Here is a 17,630-nt window from a genome sequence, read left to right on the forward strand (position 1 = left end):
ACTTTCATCCAGGCCCCGAGTGTCCTCTACGACTACTTAACTTTTCATACAAGCAAACTTTCAATTTAGTCGGTCTGATTAAGATGTTTCTTCAATCTGCCGTCACAAACAGTGATTTGATTGCCACCTCAAGCACGGAGTAAGAGTCTCACACACTGCGGGCGAGTATAATAAACAAAACAAAACTATTCGCACCGGCGGCAAAGTGAGTGTGAGACAGATGTTCAATAAAATGTTTAAACACATTTGTAGCAACGCATTCCTTTGAGGAAAGAAACAATATATTCACCATCATCGGGTGATGATTGTCTTGTTCTCCACAAAACATAAATGAAAGTTGCTGGACTGGAGCAGAAGCTCCTCCACAGCTGCCTTGCCCAAACATTTCATCTGATGTTTCACAATGTGAGACCCTTTTGGGGATGTTAGTCTGGCGACTGAGGATGCAGAAACATAAACAATCAAGTTTGTTGATAAGGATTCTTGTGACGTGGCTTATATTAAGCAGAAAATGATGTTACACGTATTTGCAGAGCGTGTTCAAATCAACCTCTTTCCAAAAGAGCAATCTGTTTCACATTTGCTGCATATTTGCTATATTTGAAAGTGCTAAAAACATGTTGACATGGTTTGACAATGACACATTTACTGAAGACCAATTATAGTCAACAACAAAAAAACTCAAATCCCATGCTGTTTTGACATCTTCCTTGAATATTACCAATACCGATTATATGTTCTTGTATTTTCTGACAAACTCTATTTAATCATTACATTTTTAATTGATTTTAAAATGAGCGACCACAGAGCGAGCGAGAGGGGCCACACAGAGCTGCCTTGCCTTTACTGTCACACAGCTTTCAAATCTCTCCGGCATGGGAAAGCCCTCATGGAGCAATATTGGTAAGCAAGCTATTGCATCTTGGTGTTGTTTACCTTTCGCTCCTCTGTTTGTTTGCTTCAGCTTGTGCAGTGTGTGCGTAACCCCACCACAGGAACAGGCCTTTTGTCTGACCAACAAAACACCTGGGTGCTACTATTCAGCAGATGACTTGCTGGAAACCCCCAAAAAAAAGAAAAAAAAAAAGGTGACGGTGTTTGAGGAACCGAGCTGTTGAGATATGAAGGATGGGCAGGTGTGCTGGCCCCGCGGAGTCTGTGTGAGTGAATACATGAAGGGTGTGTTGTCCTGTTTGTGAATGTTACAGTATGAGACTGTAAATAGAGTACTGTAAATAGAGCTAGTGACATTCATCGCTGCCCTCATCAGTATTAAAATACACATGGGTTGGCGGGTCAGCCTTTTTTAGTGTGTGTGTGTGTGTGTGTGTGTGTGTGTGTGTGTGTGTGTGTGTGTGTGTGTGTGTGTGTGTGTGTGTGTGTGTGTGTGGGTGTGTGGGTGTGTGGGTGTGTGGGTGTGTGTGTGTGTGTGTGTGTGTGTGTGTGTGTGTGTGTGTGTGTGTGTGTGTGTGTGTGGGTGTGTGGGTGTGTGGGTGTGTGTGTGTGTGTGTGTGTGTGTGTGTGTGTGTGTGTGTAATCATGTGTTTTCAGCAGGAGGCTCCAAAGCAGAAACCTGAGACTCAAACAGAGGCATGTTGGCCCGCTTTTACTTTTTTCTCACCTTACAACTTATCGCAAATCTTACTTCCCCTCTGGACGACGAGAGTCTGGGTCAGTTCTTTGGGTCTTAATCAAATACAGAGTGAGCTATTGTACTTTTAGACGTACACATACACACATGCACACGCGCCAACACCGTAATGGTCAGGTTTCAGTGGGCTTTTTATTACAGTAAATGGGCCTAAGAGCTTCTTTATGCAGAGTATTTATCTGCACAGCATTGTTTGGAAAGGACTTTTAGAATGAATTGATTTAAGGATCCAGAGAGAGAGGAAGCAGGAGCGGCAGCAGAGGCGGCAGCACTTTGTGGCAACCCTTTTAGCGAGATTAACTGTAGCCTTAATGTCTCTCCCCTTATTTATACTGAGTCAGCCTCTCTGCCCCTTCTTTCTCCTCTCCTTGACAATGATCTGTCCTGACTGTGAAACACGGAGGTGCCAATAAGGTTTTATTCTAAAAATTGGAAATAATTTGAATAGCAAACCGAAGTACAAAGTACTGCAGACTGTTTCATATTCTATTTCTGCTTTCTCCCTTTGGGATATTATCCATTTACAACATTTTGAGGCAGTTACTCTATTATATCATTTATTTTGAATTAACGTAATCTGGATATCTGGAGTTGATTAGACTTAAGAAACGAAAAGTGAAATTTACTTGAAAGTAATGTTATCTATCTATCTATCTATCTATCTATCTATCTATCTATCTATCTATCTATCTATCTATCTATCTATCTATCTATCTATCTATCTATCTATCTATCTATCTATCTATCTATCTATCTATCTATCTATCTATCTATCTATCTATCTATCTATCTATCTATCTATCTATCTATCTATCTATCTATCTATCTATCGTACAGAGACATGTTGTTCTTATATATCTGTATTACTGACTGAAAATGAAACCAGATCTCAACATTTTCTACAGGAGATACTGCGAGTCACCTCAGATAAACACTACCCTTACAACAGCAGCGACTCTGTTCTCTACTGTTTTGTTTCCACCAGTCCAAAACAAGCTGGGGTCTATGTAAGCTTCGCCTGTGATAAAAACAGAAGAGAAGGACACTGAGTCCTGAGGACAATGTGCTTCATTTTTTCCCTTCCATCATAGTTTCTATCAGTGATTTCCATACGCACATTGGAAAGATGGTCCATTAGGAATGCTTCAGCCCTCGCCGTGCCCCTGCTCGGGAAAATATGGCAATGCATTTGAAAAAAAAAAATGTAATTGTCCTCATTTGGAAAGACTAAATATTCAAATTGCCACTTTCCAATTTGAGAAACTCATGAACTTGATATTCATCCATGTCAGGGCCACAAAAAAACAAAAAGAATCACATCTTCACTGCGCGTGGGCTAAATTGTGACTGAGCACTTCTACCACAAGGACGTTAAATATATAGCTTTTATGTCGTGTATTTACAGAGTGTAAACAATGTAAATTCGGTTCAAAAGTGATTAAAATGACCTTTCTTATTCATAATGTGAGGAACCAAAAATGTAATAATATTTTGGACTTGCTTCATCGGCTGAATGGGTTTGGGGACCACATGTAACTCGCAGAGTGACAGTAGCCTCTGTTTGATGTACAGTTTTCCCACAAAGTGTTTACGAGACATACAAATGATGGCATTACAGAACTGCAAAGGTAATAAAAAATACTCCAGTGTTACTGATCAGTAGCCTCTTTTCCTGCTGTATTTTGTATCAGAGGGTTGTGAAATAGTATCAAAGATAAAATCTCTCGCTTGTGAGTCGTCAAGCCTTATGAGAGTATGTTTGTGACGAAATAACATGCTAAATCATTGGAACCCCCACAGCTTCCTAACAAAAATGGTTTGAATAGTATTACACATAAATACAGGATTTAAGGTGCTTCAGTTGGTTCTAATTGGTTGTCAGTCTCTTGCTATTCATTCATCATCTTTCCAGGGCTGCCCTGTCCTTATGGGGTCCCGCGAGCAATTTATAATCTTTACTGCCTCCCTCATCACCAAATGCACCTCATTAGGATACCGCATTATAGACGCCAGCAGCATTAGGGACAACATATGCAAGCAGATTGCTTCTGCCAAACACTGCTTATAATTCTGGCCCATTAAAGCAAGTCATTTACCTTGATAAATAGGTAGAGGCAGAGTGGAATTGAAAACACACCGGGGACCCTCTCCTTCCCTCAATTCATCTTTCTCCTTCTCTTTCTGCTTCAGTTTTAACCCTTTAACTGGAGCTTCTCCTTGTTTTCTTTTTATTTTTTTCATCTTAAGCCCGTTTTTGCATCATTCTCCTGCGTCTGCTCTCTTTTCCAAGACCCTCGAGCTTTCTCAACTTGCTTCTCGTTCAGACTTTGCGTGGCACTCCTTTAACTCTCCCCCATTTCTTTTTTCTCCCTTCGTTTCGGCCTCCTCTCTCATTTCAATTTTTTTTTTTTTTTTTTTGCCATGGGCCGTGTTTCAAGGAAGATGGGGAGCAGTGAGAAAGACTGGGAGAAAGAGAGGAAGCGGGGGGGAGAAAAGGACAGAGTATGTTAATTGGTGTGCCTGAGGCGAGAAGGAGAAGAGGGGAAAGGAGGCCCAGATTCTGGGGGCCCCCCCAAAACATTAAATATTAACACCTTTTCACATCTCTGCCCCTTTAGTGACATCCACTGATTGGGTTCCCTCTCAGTCGATCAGACCATATGCACTCACACACACCCTCTCCCTCCTTTGCCTTTCTTACCAAATTGAGTTCCCCTCTGAAAATGAAAGGCAGCCAGGAGGAGACATACTGCGGTAATTGGCGACCCTCGCCGGTTTGTGGCCTTTGATTTGAAAAGTAATGAAATTCTTCTTGATATATATTTTTTTTCCCTTGCATGTATTTCACCGCTATATCGCAACCCATTTTGGGCTTTGTTACTACCACTATATTAAGACACAGAAGTGAGCTCTAATAGGAGCAAGACACTGGCTATTGTCGCACTAAGTCCTTGTTAATGGAGTCAGATATAATGCCACCAGATTGTGTCAGCTAAAAGATATTAGCTATATAAATGACCGAGAAGTTCTGTGTGAGAGATGGGTTCAGTTTTACTCAGCTTACCTTTAATGGGGAAGGACACTCAAAGAATACTTCAGTTTATCAGTGAGGCGATATATCAAAGCTACTTTTGCAGAAGCACTTACACAGCACTAAAACTCACAAGCCTCATATATTCATAGCTCTATTTATAATCTCTTTATAAGATGTCCTAGCTTTGTTTTATTCCAACCGTCGCTTTTTTTTGCAGAATAGGCCGCAAGACTGCAATGTCAGCTGGCTAAATTCATATTCTCCTCGTGCACTCTCCCCGTCTCACTTTCTATTCTTTTCTTTTGATTGTGTCCTCTTTTTTTTTTTTTCTGAAATCTATCCTCGTCCTGATTCTCTCTATCCCCACTCACTGGCTCACGTTCGAAGAGACAAACACGCCCTCTCCTGAACACACAAACACATTCCTGTTGACCACAGAGCTCCAAACTCCAGAGTCTGAATGGTGCAGACTTCTCACCCTGTTGCCGGAGCAGCAAGACAGAAGAGGGGGAATCTCCCAGCAGACAAAAGAGTGCTTGAGGGGCCTACCTTGTAGCCCACTTCACAGTGTTTGTCTTGAGCTCCTAAACTGCTGTGAGATGACACAACACACACACACGAGTAAAGCTGTGATTTATCTGCCACAACTGCGCACGCTGTGACGATACCTCTGTGCCCTCGACTTGCACACATCAAACACCGGCGTATATCCAGGGAGGAGGAAACAGCATTTGTATAGCAATCACTCTTCACAATGACTTGACGTTCTGCATTTTACGGCACTGAGGAGGATGCACAGATGCTCATGCAGTGGGCTCTATGGTGGCAGAAAGGACTGATGTGAACTCGCTCTAATCGCGACCGGCCTATTGTTTGACTCAGCTGCATTACGCCATCCTCCAGTCGCCCCGATCATCAGACTCCCTAAACTCACTTCCTTGCTCCCTCCGTTCACCTCTGTGCTGTGTCTCCCCTTGCTCGCTTCAAATGGAGCTCAACCCCCGAATTCACATTAAGTGAAACGTGTTTTAAGTGCTAATCACATCTGTGTCATTAAAAGCACGCTTTACACATCAGACGTGAAAGATGAAACAGATTTCAAACAAGCAGACTGAACCGTAACCATAAGAGTGCTGCCTGAGAGAGGCGGCATATTGAGCTCATACAAAAAACTTTTCAATCAAAGGTTACAGGATTCTCATGTAACACGTAGGAAATTTGATTTTCGTCTCCATTTTCAGACAAACACAAAGTACCTGGTGGATTTAGTGTCAGTAAATAAACGTGGTGGTAAAACAGTCTAGACTCGGTTAACCTTCGGCTAGAGTGTGTGTGTGTGTGTGTGTGTGTGTGCGTGTGTGTGTGTGCGTGCGTGCGTGCGTGCGTGCGTGCGTGCGTGCGTGCGTGCGTGCGTGCGTGCGTGCGTGCGTGTGTGTGTGTGTGTGGTTGCAGGTACCTAGGAGTGTGTTGCTGCAGGGTCCCAGGTGTGAGTTTTACATCCACTCAGGTGGCACTTTGGTACAAGCCCTGACATGAAGACAGATAGGTCCTTCCTTATCCTGTAATTGCAGAGATTTACATGTGGCATCTGAATATCCGGGGTCTGTCTATCTTACCTTTAATCAACACCCCTCGCCACAAACACATAAAACACATAACCCTCATAAAATACAGGTAATACCATAAAAGAAAAGAGGAGCCCTGTTTCAACAAGATATGAAATACGAGCTTCAAACACGCTATTGCGTTTGACTCCAATTAGAGGTCTTGATATCATCTTTGAAGCACAATAGACCTCTGCTATCGACTCCCAGTTATGACTACAGGGGCTTTTAACTTGCTTGTGATTGGTCAGAGGAGATTTATCAGTCTGATGCAGCATCTGTGATTGCTGTAATTGGTATTTTTAAGCGCTGCTGTTTGCTATGGAGGGGAAACAAATCCTGAAAAAAATAATAAAGGTTTGGTGGGGGGATTTCTTTTGAAATTCATTCCAATCAAACCTCTTGCAGTTTCAAACTGTTTAAAAAGAGCTGTTTAACAATATACAAGTTTTTTTCAAATGATCATTTCCCTGCGGTGAAGAGATAAGTTATGAATTGGATTGGTTTATCCTAAATTAGAGCCACAAATATTTGCCATTGCCTTAACATCTTATGAAGAATAAACTTGCTTTCATATTAGTGTTTGAATCAGGACATCGTAATCAGCACGACTTGAAATACTTATTACTTTGCATTTTTAAGTGTGCTGTGTGTCTCTTATGGGCTGGTGAAAGAAAGCCTTAAGGGGGGATGCCTTTTCCCAGAAGGGTTTTCTTGAATCTTTTTGAAACCATTTTAAGACAAAGTAAGTGGAGGAGAACATCACTGGTTTATGATACAACTAAACTTAATAGGTTCATGGAGTGGAACGAAAAAAACAGTGCAACAGTTGCAAACTATATATGAATTAAAATGTATACATTGAAATTAATTTATATGACAAACTAAAGAAGAGTTTGGAGTTTTACTGCTGAGAGATTCTACTGACTGATATGAGATTATCCTATGATGTGAAAAACATCCTAAAACCTGAAATTAAGACTTTGGGGATGTTGGGAAGTCTCAGACTGGATCAAGCTCTGCGGGGGGGGATTTTAATCCTCTCTTTGAAAAAAAAAGCAGTGTGTGGTGTGTCTGCTTTACCTGGAGGAATCTTCAAGATTGTACATGAAGCTGAGGAAGATGTGACCTACTTTAATTTGCCTGGAATATAGTCAGTGAGGTTTGAATGGGGCTTGTTGGAATCTTGGCCTTTGCAACAAGATATGGTTATATTTTATGAAAAAGGTTTGATGTCAAAGTGTTCCACCCTGACAAAGAGTATTTTGTAGCTATTTTTGACATGCAATAACTTTCCACTTCATTTCCATCTGTCTAAAGATTGTTCTTTTGTGTCCTTACTTTCTATTGCCTCTTTCTCTCATATTATCTGACCTTCTCCTTAGTCCATTTCATGGATGCAATAAACAACAGTGGGGTTCTAATTAGCATCAGATACATACTGTTGTTCTCTTTTAAAGGTCAACACTTGGCAGGAAAAAGCAGAGGCGATTGCCGCACTTAGTCACCTATGCATGATATATAGATACAGTCGCCACCAGTCGAAGTTTCCAAGGGGACAGACAGTGTGTGCACTGTAAATATGCCTGTCTGGCCTTTGTAACTGCTGTATGTTATTACACTTTGACTCATACTTCTGGAAATTGCGTGTGTCCTCCACAACACGGTGACACTTCCTCTTTCACTTCTTTGTCTGCCATATCGCCCTCTCTCTCGCCTCGCCCTCTGCATGTGGCACTCATTGTTGGCGTGTGTGATGTGTATGCGGGGTGTGTGTCTGCTGTGTGTGTTTGCTGCAGCTGCTGTCCCTGTGCTGCACCTGTTCTTGTCTCATCAGTCAGGCGTTGATGGATTCCAGGCCTTACAAGGCCCCACCCCGACACTGTTGCCCTGACCCAGCCTGCCCCCCAACACACACAAAGAAATGGTTTCCACTAGAATGTTTGGAATAAAAATTTTTTTAAAAAACGGCACAAAAATTTACTTTTTAGGAGTGTAAATGCTGTGTGCGATGTAAAGTCATAACAGGCAAATACCACTTCGCTCACCCTACACAGTGGACACCCACTGAATGACCTCTCTCTCTTTACTTCTCTGCATTACAGCTGTCTCTCTTGGGTGAAGTTGTGATAGGTCAAGTTTCCCTCCAAAAGAAAAGTAAACTGAACAAACTGAAATTCCTGAGCAGGAAAAGGCTCCTATTTGAAAAGACAGGCAGACTAATGTGAGCATAGTGTTATTATGAAAGGCCTGTAAACACAATTCTAGTCATTAGGGGCTATTATCAGATTAAGTGTGCTAAAAGTGTCTTACCATGCCCCCTCTGTCTAGATGTAGTCACATAGTATTTTATTCATGAGGATGACTTCACTGAACCTGTCACATTGTCACTGCAGTGATGGCAACCATTTATAACACATGAGTGGAGTAAAATCCATGCCCATGTTATGGCTCCCGCTCTAGTGCAAGATTATTTATTAATGGATTTTAGTCATGGCGAGTGCAGTGTGTTTTAACCCGTGTTGTGCTTTGGTGTAATCCAAAGAACAATCTTGACTTGGAGGCAGTCTGGTGTTGATTGTTTACAAGATGTCAAAGACATTACAGACATTTCTGATGCTGGGAATAATCACTGTTCTGTCTGGCCAGGCCAACCGTCTTTATTCTAAAGGTGATGTATATGCCAAGGTTTAAAGAGGAACAAATGACAAGTGTGTGTGGTTTGCCTTTAAGTGGCAGTGGTAATTATGGCAGACGACAAAACTTATGTAGCAGGCTGAGTATAAGGACCAAGACAGAAAGTAATGTGTCGCATGCAATGTTTTAATATCAAAACAAGATCTATTTTTAACCCAACCAAGGACTTTTTATTGGTTGCTCTGTTTTTAATAAAGTCACACTGTCCTTATGACATTGAGCATCCTCACGCCGCGAGACACAGTTTGCTTTGCCAACAGTCAAACACACTAATCCTGTTAGAGGCCAAGGGTGTCTTTGAACACACACACACACACACACACGCACACATGCACTGATTTACTGGCAGTGCTCATCCATCAGGTGCCTCGTTGCACTCCTGCAGTTCTCTCCTGTACTCTCTCATAATGACCATTTTCTGCACAGTCCTTGGTGCAGAGTTGGCACTGAAATCAAACACACTTCTGTAGGACCTCTCGGCATTATGGTTCAGGTGTATACAGTGGAGTGAAACACCGAGCGCAGCCGTCACTCGTCACTCGTGGGTGCTTGGGTTAGCAGGGAGACACACAGGTACTATCAGTCAGAGGAAGGGTATGCTGTCGTCAGGAAGAGGTTCTAGTGACCAGTGTGGGGCCTGTCATGTAGGTTGTGCTGATTTTGTGCACACAATCTCTCTTGTTTCCATTTCCTGCTCTCTGCCACTCTCCCTCTCTTTCCTTTCTATGCTTTCTTTGTTCCCTCCTTTTTGCTAGCATGCTCTAGATTTTGGTTTTCAAACACACACAGACTACACACACACATGCACAGACAACACGCACATAGGCACAGTCCGTGCACTGGGTATTAAAGAATGCTCTTTGAGAATGAGGGATAAAAAGGGGAGAAAGAAGCTTTCGGTTTGATGTCCAGAATACGACAGTAGGTGAGGCGAGAACAAGAGAGGAAAACAGGACAGGAAAGAGAGGATCCAGCTGGTTTCTTCCATAATGAGGAGCAACCCCTTGTGTGTGTGTGAGCCTGTTCAGGTACATTGTGGGGACCTCACACTTGCACTATGAGGACCTGTCTAAAATGGAAAAATACAAATCATTCCCCATGATAATGTAAAACATAATTTTGTTAAGTAAAGAAATGTTGCAAGGTTAGATTAAATTTTGGTTCTTGACGTTGACGTTTGTATAAAACCACATAAATAAATGTAACTCAAACTGAAGTCCCCTGAAGTGAAGCATTTCTGAGTGTGTGTGTGTGTGTGAGAGAGAAAGGGCCACGGAGAAAGAGATGGAGGCAGAGAGATCAGTTGAGGGGAGATAAAGGCTAGAAGAAGCACAGGGTATTAAAGCTGGTTTAACATTAACTTTTCAGTAGTTGTGGGACTGACACGACTCTTCGGGTCTCCTTTACCTCGCCATGCAGCTTTGACTACAGACTTAGATCCTTTTTCTTTTCTTTCTGTTTTGGTACACAATGTACTTAACCGTAGCTTTTTGGGCTGGCTTGGTTGCTCATAAATATCACATGCATTATAGATACACTGTAAGTGTGTGTGTGTGTGTGTGTGTGTGTGTGTGTGTGTGTGTGTGTGTGTGTGTGTGTGTGTGTGACTGGCATTAAAGACAGATGGGAACAAGACGGTCAGACTGTGACCTGTAAACACACACACACACACACACACACACACACACACACACACACACACACACACACACACACACACACACACACACACACACACTTTCCCTCTCTCTGGCCAAATCCGATTAGCTGGCCTGCATCAGTTAACGAGACCCCCATGTAGCTGCCCCTCTGCACGCACACCTCCCATTTCCCCCACCACTCTGTGTCTTTCTTTTTCTTCCACACACACACACACACACACACACACACACACACACACACACACACACACACACACACACACACACACACACGCACACGCAAACACACACAGCAGCCTGTGCCACTAAATACACAAACACTTCTGTGCGCACACATGCTGCTTCAGGCTCAAATTGGACAGAGGACTCCCTAATTATGCTTTAATTGCCTGTCTCTGCCTGTCCAGCTGCCTTGTGCATAAAACACAGAGTAGCAGTGTGATTGATCACTCTGGCCCAAACATACTGTGAATGACACCCAAAAGATTATTTGTTTGAAAGCGAGAAAGGCATACTAGTGAGGCAAAAAAAATGAAATCAATTTTTTTAAAAAGAAAAAAAGGGAAGTACTGAAAGAGGAATGTTGCACCGATGAACTCTGTGGATATACACGACCATTTCCTCATCTCAGACAAAAAAAAAAAAAACACCCAATCAACCACAACGCATTGTTTGTTCTCTGCCTCCCCACAGACTGTCTTGACTGATAAAAGTTTACTATTATTACCCCATAAAACAAAAAGATAGGGCTTTTAACAGCTCTGAAAGGAAGGTTTCAGCAATTTAGATTCCATTATCCCTGTAAATTTGAGTCACTGGTGCAAAAATGTGAATAATATATGACGCAATGATACCACAAATATGTGTCCTTGTTTCTGGAGGAAACGATTTATGATTACAATTGTTTCTTCCACTACCAATAATAAGCACATAGATGTATGATTGAGAGTTTGTTCTAGTTATTGCTGCAGATGTTGCAATATATCACAAGATTAATTAAAATGTTGACTTAATAAGAGTCAAAGCATCACCAGACTCGTATTAATGTCAAGGTGTTAATGGTGGAGGTGAAAATCTCTTAAAGCACATCAACCATGGCTTGTCAATATTTCATGACCATCAATCAAACTGTTGCAGAGAGATTTAAGTGTGGAGCAGCATGAATGCCAGCGAAAGAATGGGCAATTATTTCTACTGAAGGGCCTATTATGAAAACCTGGGACAACCATGAAGGACCGAACCCCAACTTCCACTTATTTCTGCTCAGTTCATACAACCCTTATGAAAAAGCAGTGTGCCACGTTTTAACCTTTAAGTTCTTGAATGTCTCTGTGTCTTTTGTCTGATAATAGTGATCCAAGCTGTAATACTACAAAACAGTGAAGACGGATAAATCATGTACACAGATTGTCAAATTCAATCTAATTGAACCTTGATGATCCAGCCAAAGAGCCACATACTGTATGACCCATAGTCATTCAGTGTCCGGGTCTGCTATGGCAACTTGCCTTACCTACTAAAGACTTGAACTCTGTGCATTTGCCAGAAAGTCACTTGATTTAATGTGGTATGCTTGCCAGTGTGTGTTTTGCCCATGCACCACTCAACACCACTCTTAAGTTCTGAGTGCAGTCGAAAAAGCGCAGTGCTTCATTTGCTCACACATTCTTGCACATTTGCTCCTCTGGCTGGCTGTTTGTGTTGGCACAGCAAGAGAGGACTTTTTTTTTTTTTTTTTTCCGGGGCTCTGACAAACTTAGAACATGAAACTCGGTTTGTAAAACTAATGTTGGTTTCACTCGAGAGCGTGTGAGCGGATCGACCAAAATATTTAGAGATAGCGTGATGCTGTGTGGGTATGAGGAGAAAATAATCATCCACGAAGACAGCGAAGCGCGATAAAAATAGTCAAGTGAAGCGAAAAAGAAAATGAAGAGGAAGTTCAAAAATAAAACCCCGGACAGAGACTTTTTTTTTTTTTTTTTTAACGAATGTCAGCACTCCTCTTCCCTTTGACCTGTGAGTGGTTTGTGGGTCTTGGTGAATCATATCATCTGACCCTGGTGGAATGCGCCTGCCTCACTGACACACAACACAGAGAAACAGCAGTGTGTATTTTTGACAGCTCACCCTGTTATCTCCTCTGTACATCCCCTCTGCCTGCCTTTCCTTACATCCTTGGCGACTTCTGCCCAAAGTAAACTGATAACTAGGTGGCCACTGCTCAGCTCCTCTCATCTCTCTTTAGACACTTTGAGCACTCTTTCATCTCTTCCCCGTCTGCGTTTCACTGCCCTGTTATTAAAGCGAGCCTGTCAGACAGATATGATTCCCACAAGTCCATCCTCCCTAGTCTTGGCAGTTTCTCACAACAAATAAATTATTCAGCTGTGGATTTTGTAGTCCAGATATTGATGGCATGATTAATTCATGTTATCGTACCGAAAACGGGGCTATGTTGTTCATCAACTATGTGCACGTCCCAAATTGGAATATGAATCTCTGTGTAGATTTCATGCTTTTTAATCTTTTTTAATTTGATTTTGCGTGCGTTTGCATTATTCGAAGGAATTCTGGAGACGTTCCTGTGCTGTTTACTGGAGTGTCTTTGGTGTGCTCTACATTCAAAAACACTTTGTTCTGGGTTATTTCTGTCTAGATATTTGGTCTGACAAGAAACACGCTTGCCCTGTATGTTTCCTTTACTGACATATCAGGTAATAGTATGTAATTATGCTCTTTCAACACGATCTCTCTTTTTTTCCCCTTAAGTACTCTGTGACTTATGTGATGTCCTTTATTCGCATCAGCGATTGTTTTTTTTTTAGTAAAACTTCAGACAAACTACATACTGAACTCAACTGGCGTCATGTGTTACTGCAACATGCGGTTTATGACACTTGCTGCAGTGACTTCATCAGTAGAAATGGAGCTCTCTCTCTCTCTCTTTCTCTCTCTCTCTCTCTGCTCTCTCTCCCTCCCTCTCTCTCTCTCCTTCTCCCCTGTGCCAACCTTTCCCGTCATCTGTCTCTGTCTGTTCTCTCTGTAATGCAATCCAGTTGCCCCATTGCTTCTCCATAGCAGGTTGTACAGAGAGTTCAGAGCGCTATAGTGTTCCGTGTCCCCACAGGAACCATTCCTGCTTCGTTCTGCGGCCCAGCTGCCTGCTCTCCCATAGAAATCTGGGACACAGTGTGCATCCTAATGTCTCAATTGAATGGAGAACACTGACAGTCACAAAGGCCTTATCGCTTCCCCTCGAGTCCCTTAACGATTGTTTAGTCCTGTTGATATACTTTCATGAGAACACTGGTATTTGCGGTTATCCGGAGCTTTCTGTAACTACTACTTTGTCTGGATTTACTCGTATTGAGATATTCATCATTACCATGACACTTCAGTGCTTCACAAGTGGATCAGCAATTTTAATTAGACAGTAGTTACATTGACCTTAATTATTCTTAATTGCCATCTCTCTTGGGTTTTATGGAAAATATTAATTTGGTTTGAATTACAGACTACTCGCAATAAGGATTCATTGCCGTAGAGGTTTTGTTTTTGGTCTCTGTAAGGAGTGAAGTGTAGTTTTGAGCGTGCATGGTCTTTTCATGGGGCCGTACAACTGATACTTTAGTTATTATTTTCCATGCGAGAGGCATAAATGGCATCCTTGAATGTGTGTATGAATGTTTTTCCAGTCAGGGTGTCAGTGTGTGCCGCAAAAATGCCGGGGTAATCACAGACTACGACGACTCGTCACTGATGTGTGTGTGTGTGAGGAGTGATGAGAGCAAACTGCCCAAGGCATTGCTGAGAAAGGCAGCGCTGACGAAGTCCCTCATGGACGCCACATGCCATAACTCAGTGTTTCAACAATCGGAAGCCCTGGGGGTATTAAACAAACACACAGGCTTTTAGTCCAGTGAAATGTAGACATTGCGGTTTTGATATTTGAGTTTCTCTGTCTTGATACTTCTCAGTGTCAACCTGGTAAAGTGCACTTGGACATTACAACAGCATAAGCGCTATACATTTTGAACATCAGCTTTTTATGCTTTGTGCAAATCTTTCATTTTTAATATTCCCTTTGTGTGTTCTTTTTTTACAGTATGCAGTGGGACCGTTACAGTGAAAGTGGCTCCCAAGGTGGAAGTGTTGAAAGGAGATACTGCTCAGCTGCCATGCACACACACCGTCTCACCGCCATCAAGTAACACCATTGTGGAATGGTACATTGTGAGTAATCTTCAGATACTTTTTTATTTGTTACTCCAAAGAATGGTTTTAAAAGGTAACTGTCTTCATTTATTCAACTTCAGCTTCCAGTTGTGGCTACAGCTCACAGGTTTTTCCATCTTTTTTGTTTTTGTCTGTCAGGAGGAACAGGGAACCAGGAAACGCGTGGCATTCCGCTCTCAGGGTGGAGAACTGAAAAGCGACGAGGACACGCCACTGACAGGGCGGGTCACGATCGGAGAGGACTTCACCTTGACCATTTCTTCCATCAAACCTTCTGACGAGCTCGCTTTCTACTGCCAGGTCAACGCTGCCACTGCTGGGGTTGGAGATGCCACCACTATGCTCAAAGTCTTTTGTAAGTCGGCCAGTAACCTTTAGCCTTTAGTATGACCTCAATGTTACCCTGTCACACACACACACACACCGCCCCCCTCTCCGTGCTGTTGAATGGAATTTATGGCTTGATGTGTTGCTGTCACTGTCACTAAAGGTTTACGATTTGAATCTGTGAGGGGTGTGTGTGTGTGTGTGTGTGTGTGTGTGTGTGTGTGTGTGTGTGTGTGTGTGTGTGTGTGTGTGTGTGTGTGTGTGTGTGTGTGTGTGTGTGTGTGTGTGTGTGTGTGTGTGTGTGTGTGTGTGTGTGTGTGTGTGTGTGTGTTCGCGTCCCTGATTTAGAAGTCCCTTAATTGTCATGTCATGCATTTTGCTGATTGCATTACGCACATACTTACATGAACTGCATGCAAAACCTTAACAAACAAATACTTTATTGCGAAAAAGGATTTGTCACAGTCTTTTTAACCTTTCATGAAAATTTGTGCGAACCCAAATATTCTTAAAGCCTTCTTCAGAGCCTGAGGTGACCAGTTTCTTTTGATAAGTTACCCAGAGGTCAATTAACCCCGGCCTAATCACTCTTGACACAATTGATGAATAGTTCAATCACACCTGTCATGTCTCATATATCCCTCTTTAATAAGAGTCCAGATTGATCTCAAACACGCTGAAGGCCGACCTAGGAACATGCCGCTGCGTCCTTGTCCCTCTCACAAGGTTGCACCAGGATGAATGGGATTTACTGACATTTCAGATAGCACTGATCAGTCACTCTAAAAAAGGGGAGGATTTGTCAAGGGAGGGTAAAAAAAAAAGAAAACAAAACAAGAACCCTTTGTTTAATCTGGCATCAACTTAGAAAAAAAACTATTAACTATTAACGTTTATCCACTCAGAGGCACCAAAGTTTAAAGCAATCTCATAAAGAAAAGAGCTATTAATTGTGGATGGACAAGTCAATGTTGAACAAAGCCCCAATGAAGTGATGTTTAATAGAGGCTATTTTAGATGCACTTAATGCTCGGAGTACAAAGAAAACCGACTGTCACACAAACCAGCAATTATTCTTTGTTCGCTTTTGACCACTTCAGTCATTGGGGTTGAATTATAGTGTGTCTGCCTGGCCTTAACTTAATGGGACTGAGTTATGAGGTCTCCTGAGGGTTCAGCTGTAGCGCCGATAGCCGGCTATCTTTATCTCCAGAAGCTTATGATAGAAGAGCAAACTGAAAAAACACCCAACAGCAGAACTGAATGAATCTTGCTTTTCCTGTTCTGTACATTTTATACTCAATTAGCCTAATATTGAATTTTTTCGAAAATCCCTTTATCAGAAAATTGCAGTCACGTCAAGACATTAATGGTTAAAGAAATCTGCATTTCCTCTAATTGGGTGTGAGCTGTGCTTGCATATGAGTTGTGTTAGTGAGCAGAAAGAGAGTGATTGTTCAAGCGCTGCAGTAGTTTTGGAAACATTTTCACAATAAAAGTCCATGAATTTTCCAAGAGAAATTGACCCAATAAACAAGCCGAGTGCAGATATCACATAGATGGGAAAAGCCATCAGCAGGAAATCCCTGGATAGATGTTCAATGCATGTCATCCCCCTTGCCTCGTTCTCCCACGTTTACCCGTATCGAGGGAAAACGCCAAAAATGGTATGAAGGAGCACAAACGGAGACTGAGAGAAAAAAATATCAATTGTTTATTTTTATAGGGAGGCGACAGCTGCAGGCGGAGATAAGATGACCTTGCATGTGAACAAGTGAAACAAGTGAGCGCGAGAATGAAGCAGAGGAACAGGAGGAAGCATTCCCACCTGTGGTTGTGTGTGCAGAAGAGAGATAGTGTGTTTTTCTTTTTGGTTTTGTTTTTGTTTTTTTCTGTGATTACACTATTATCAGCCCAAGTGAACTCCCTCCTAATGGGAAACTATGAAGTTGGTTATTTACTACCAAGCTGAATTAACAAGGTCAGCAGAAACAAATAGGGAAGTAAAGTGCTTCTATATCAGGGTTAACGTTGGAATTCTTCATCCAATGAATCATAGTGATTTAATAAGGACGCCTGCTCTATTTTTTCTGTTGCAGTTGCTCCTGAGAAGCCAGAACTCACAAAGCCATCAGCTCAGGCCATCTCCGTGGCAGAGTCTACCAGCTCAGAGGTTGGCAAACTGCTCCTGCAAGTTTACACATGTGCAACATTGTTTGTTCCATTTTTGTAAACCGCAAACCCTGCATTTTCCTCTCTGTATCAGATCGGCACCTGCATGACGATGAACGGTCATCCTCAGCCAAGAATTATCTGGTTCAAAGATGACCAGCCCCTTCCGGAGGTCAAAGACAAAAGAGAGAGTATGTGTTTTTTTTCTAACCTGAACATATGTTTCCACACTTTCATAAAGCCAT

General features: G+C 42.1%; 1 protein-coding gene across 1 annotated transcript in view; it reads left to right on the forward strand.

The window, feature by feature from the left end:
- bcam (basal cell adhesion molecule (Lutheran blood group)) overlaps positions 1-17,630 on the forward strand; it is a 54,888-nt gene that overhangs the window by 20,062 nt on the left and 17,196 nt on the right. The window contains exons 2-5 of the mRNA XM_080472212.1: positions 14,756-14,883; positions 15,025-15,241; positions 17,313-17,386; positions 17,480-17,576. Of these exons, the coding sequence (XP_080328338.1) occupies positions 14,756-14,883; positions 15,025-15,241; positions 17,313-17,386; positions 17,480-17,576 (516 nt within the window). The remainder of the gene's footprint in view (positions 1-14,755; positions 14,884-15,024; positions 15,242-17,312; positions 17,387-17,479; positions 17,577-17,630) is intronic.

Source organism: Lipophrys pholis (genome assembly GCF_963383615.2).
Source record: "Lipophrys pholis genome assembly, chromosome: 9".
Lineage (NCBI taxonomy): Eukaryota > Metazoa > Chordata > Actinopteri > Blenniiformes > Blenniidae > Lipophrys > Lipophrys pholis.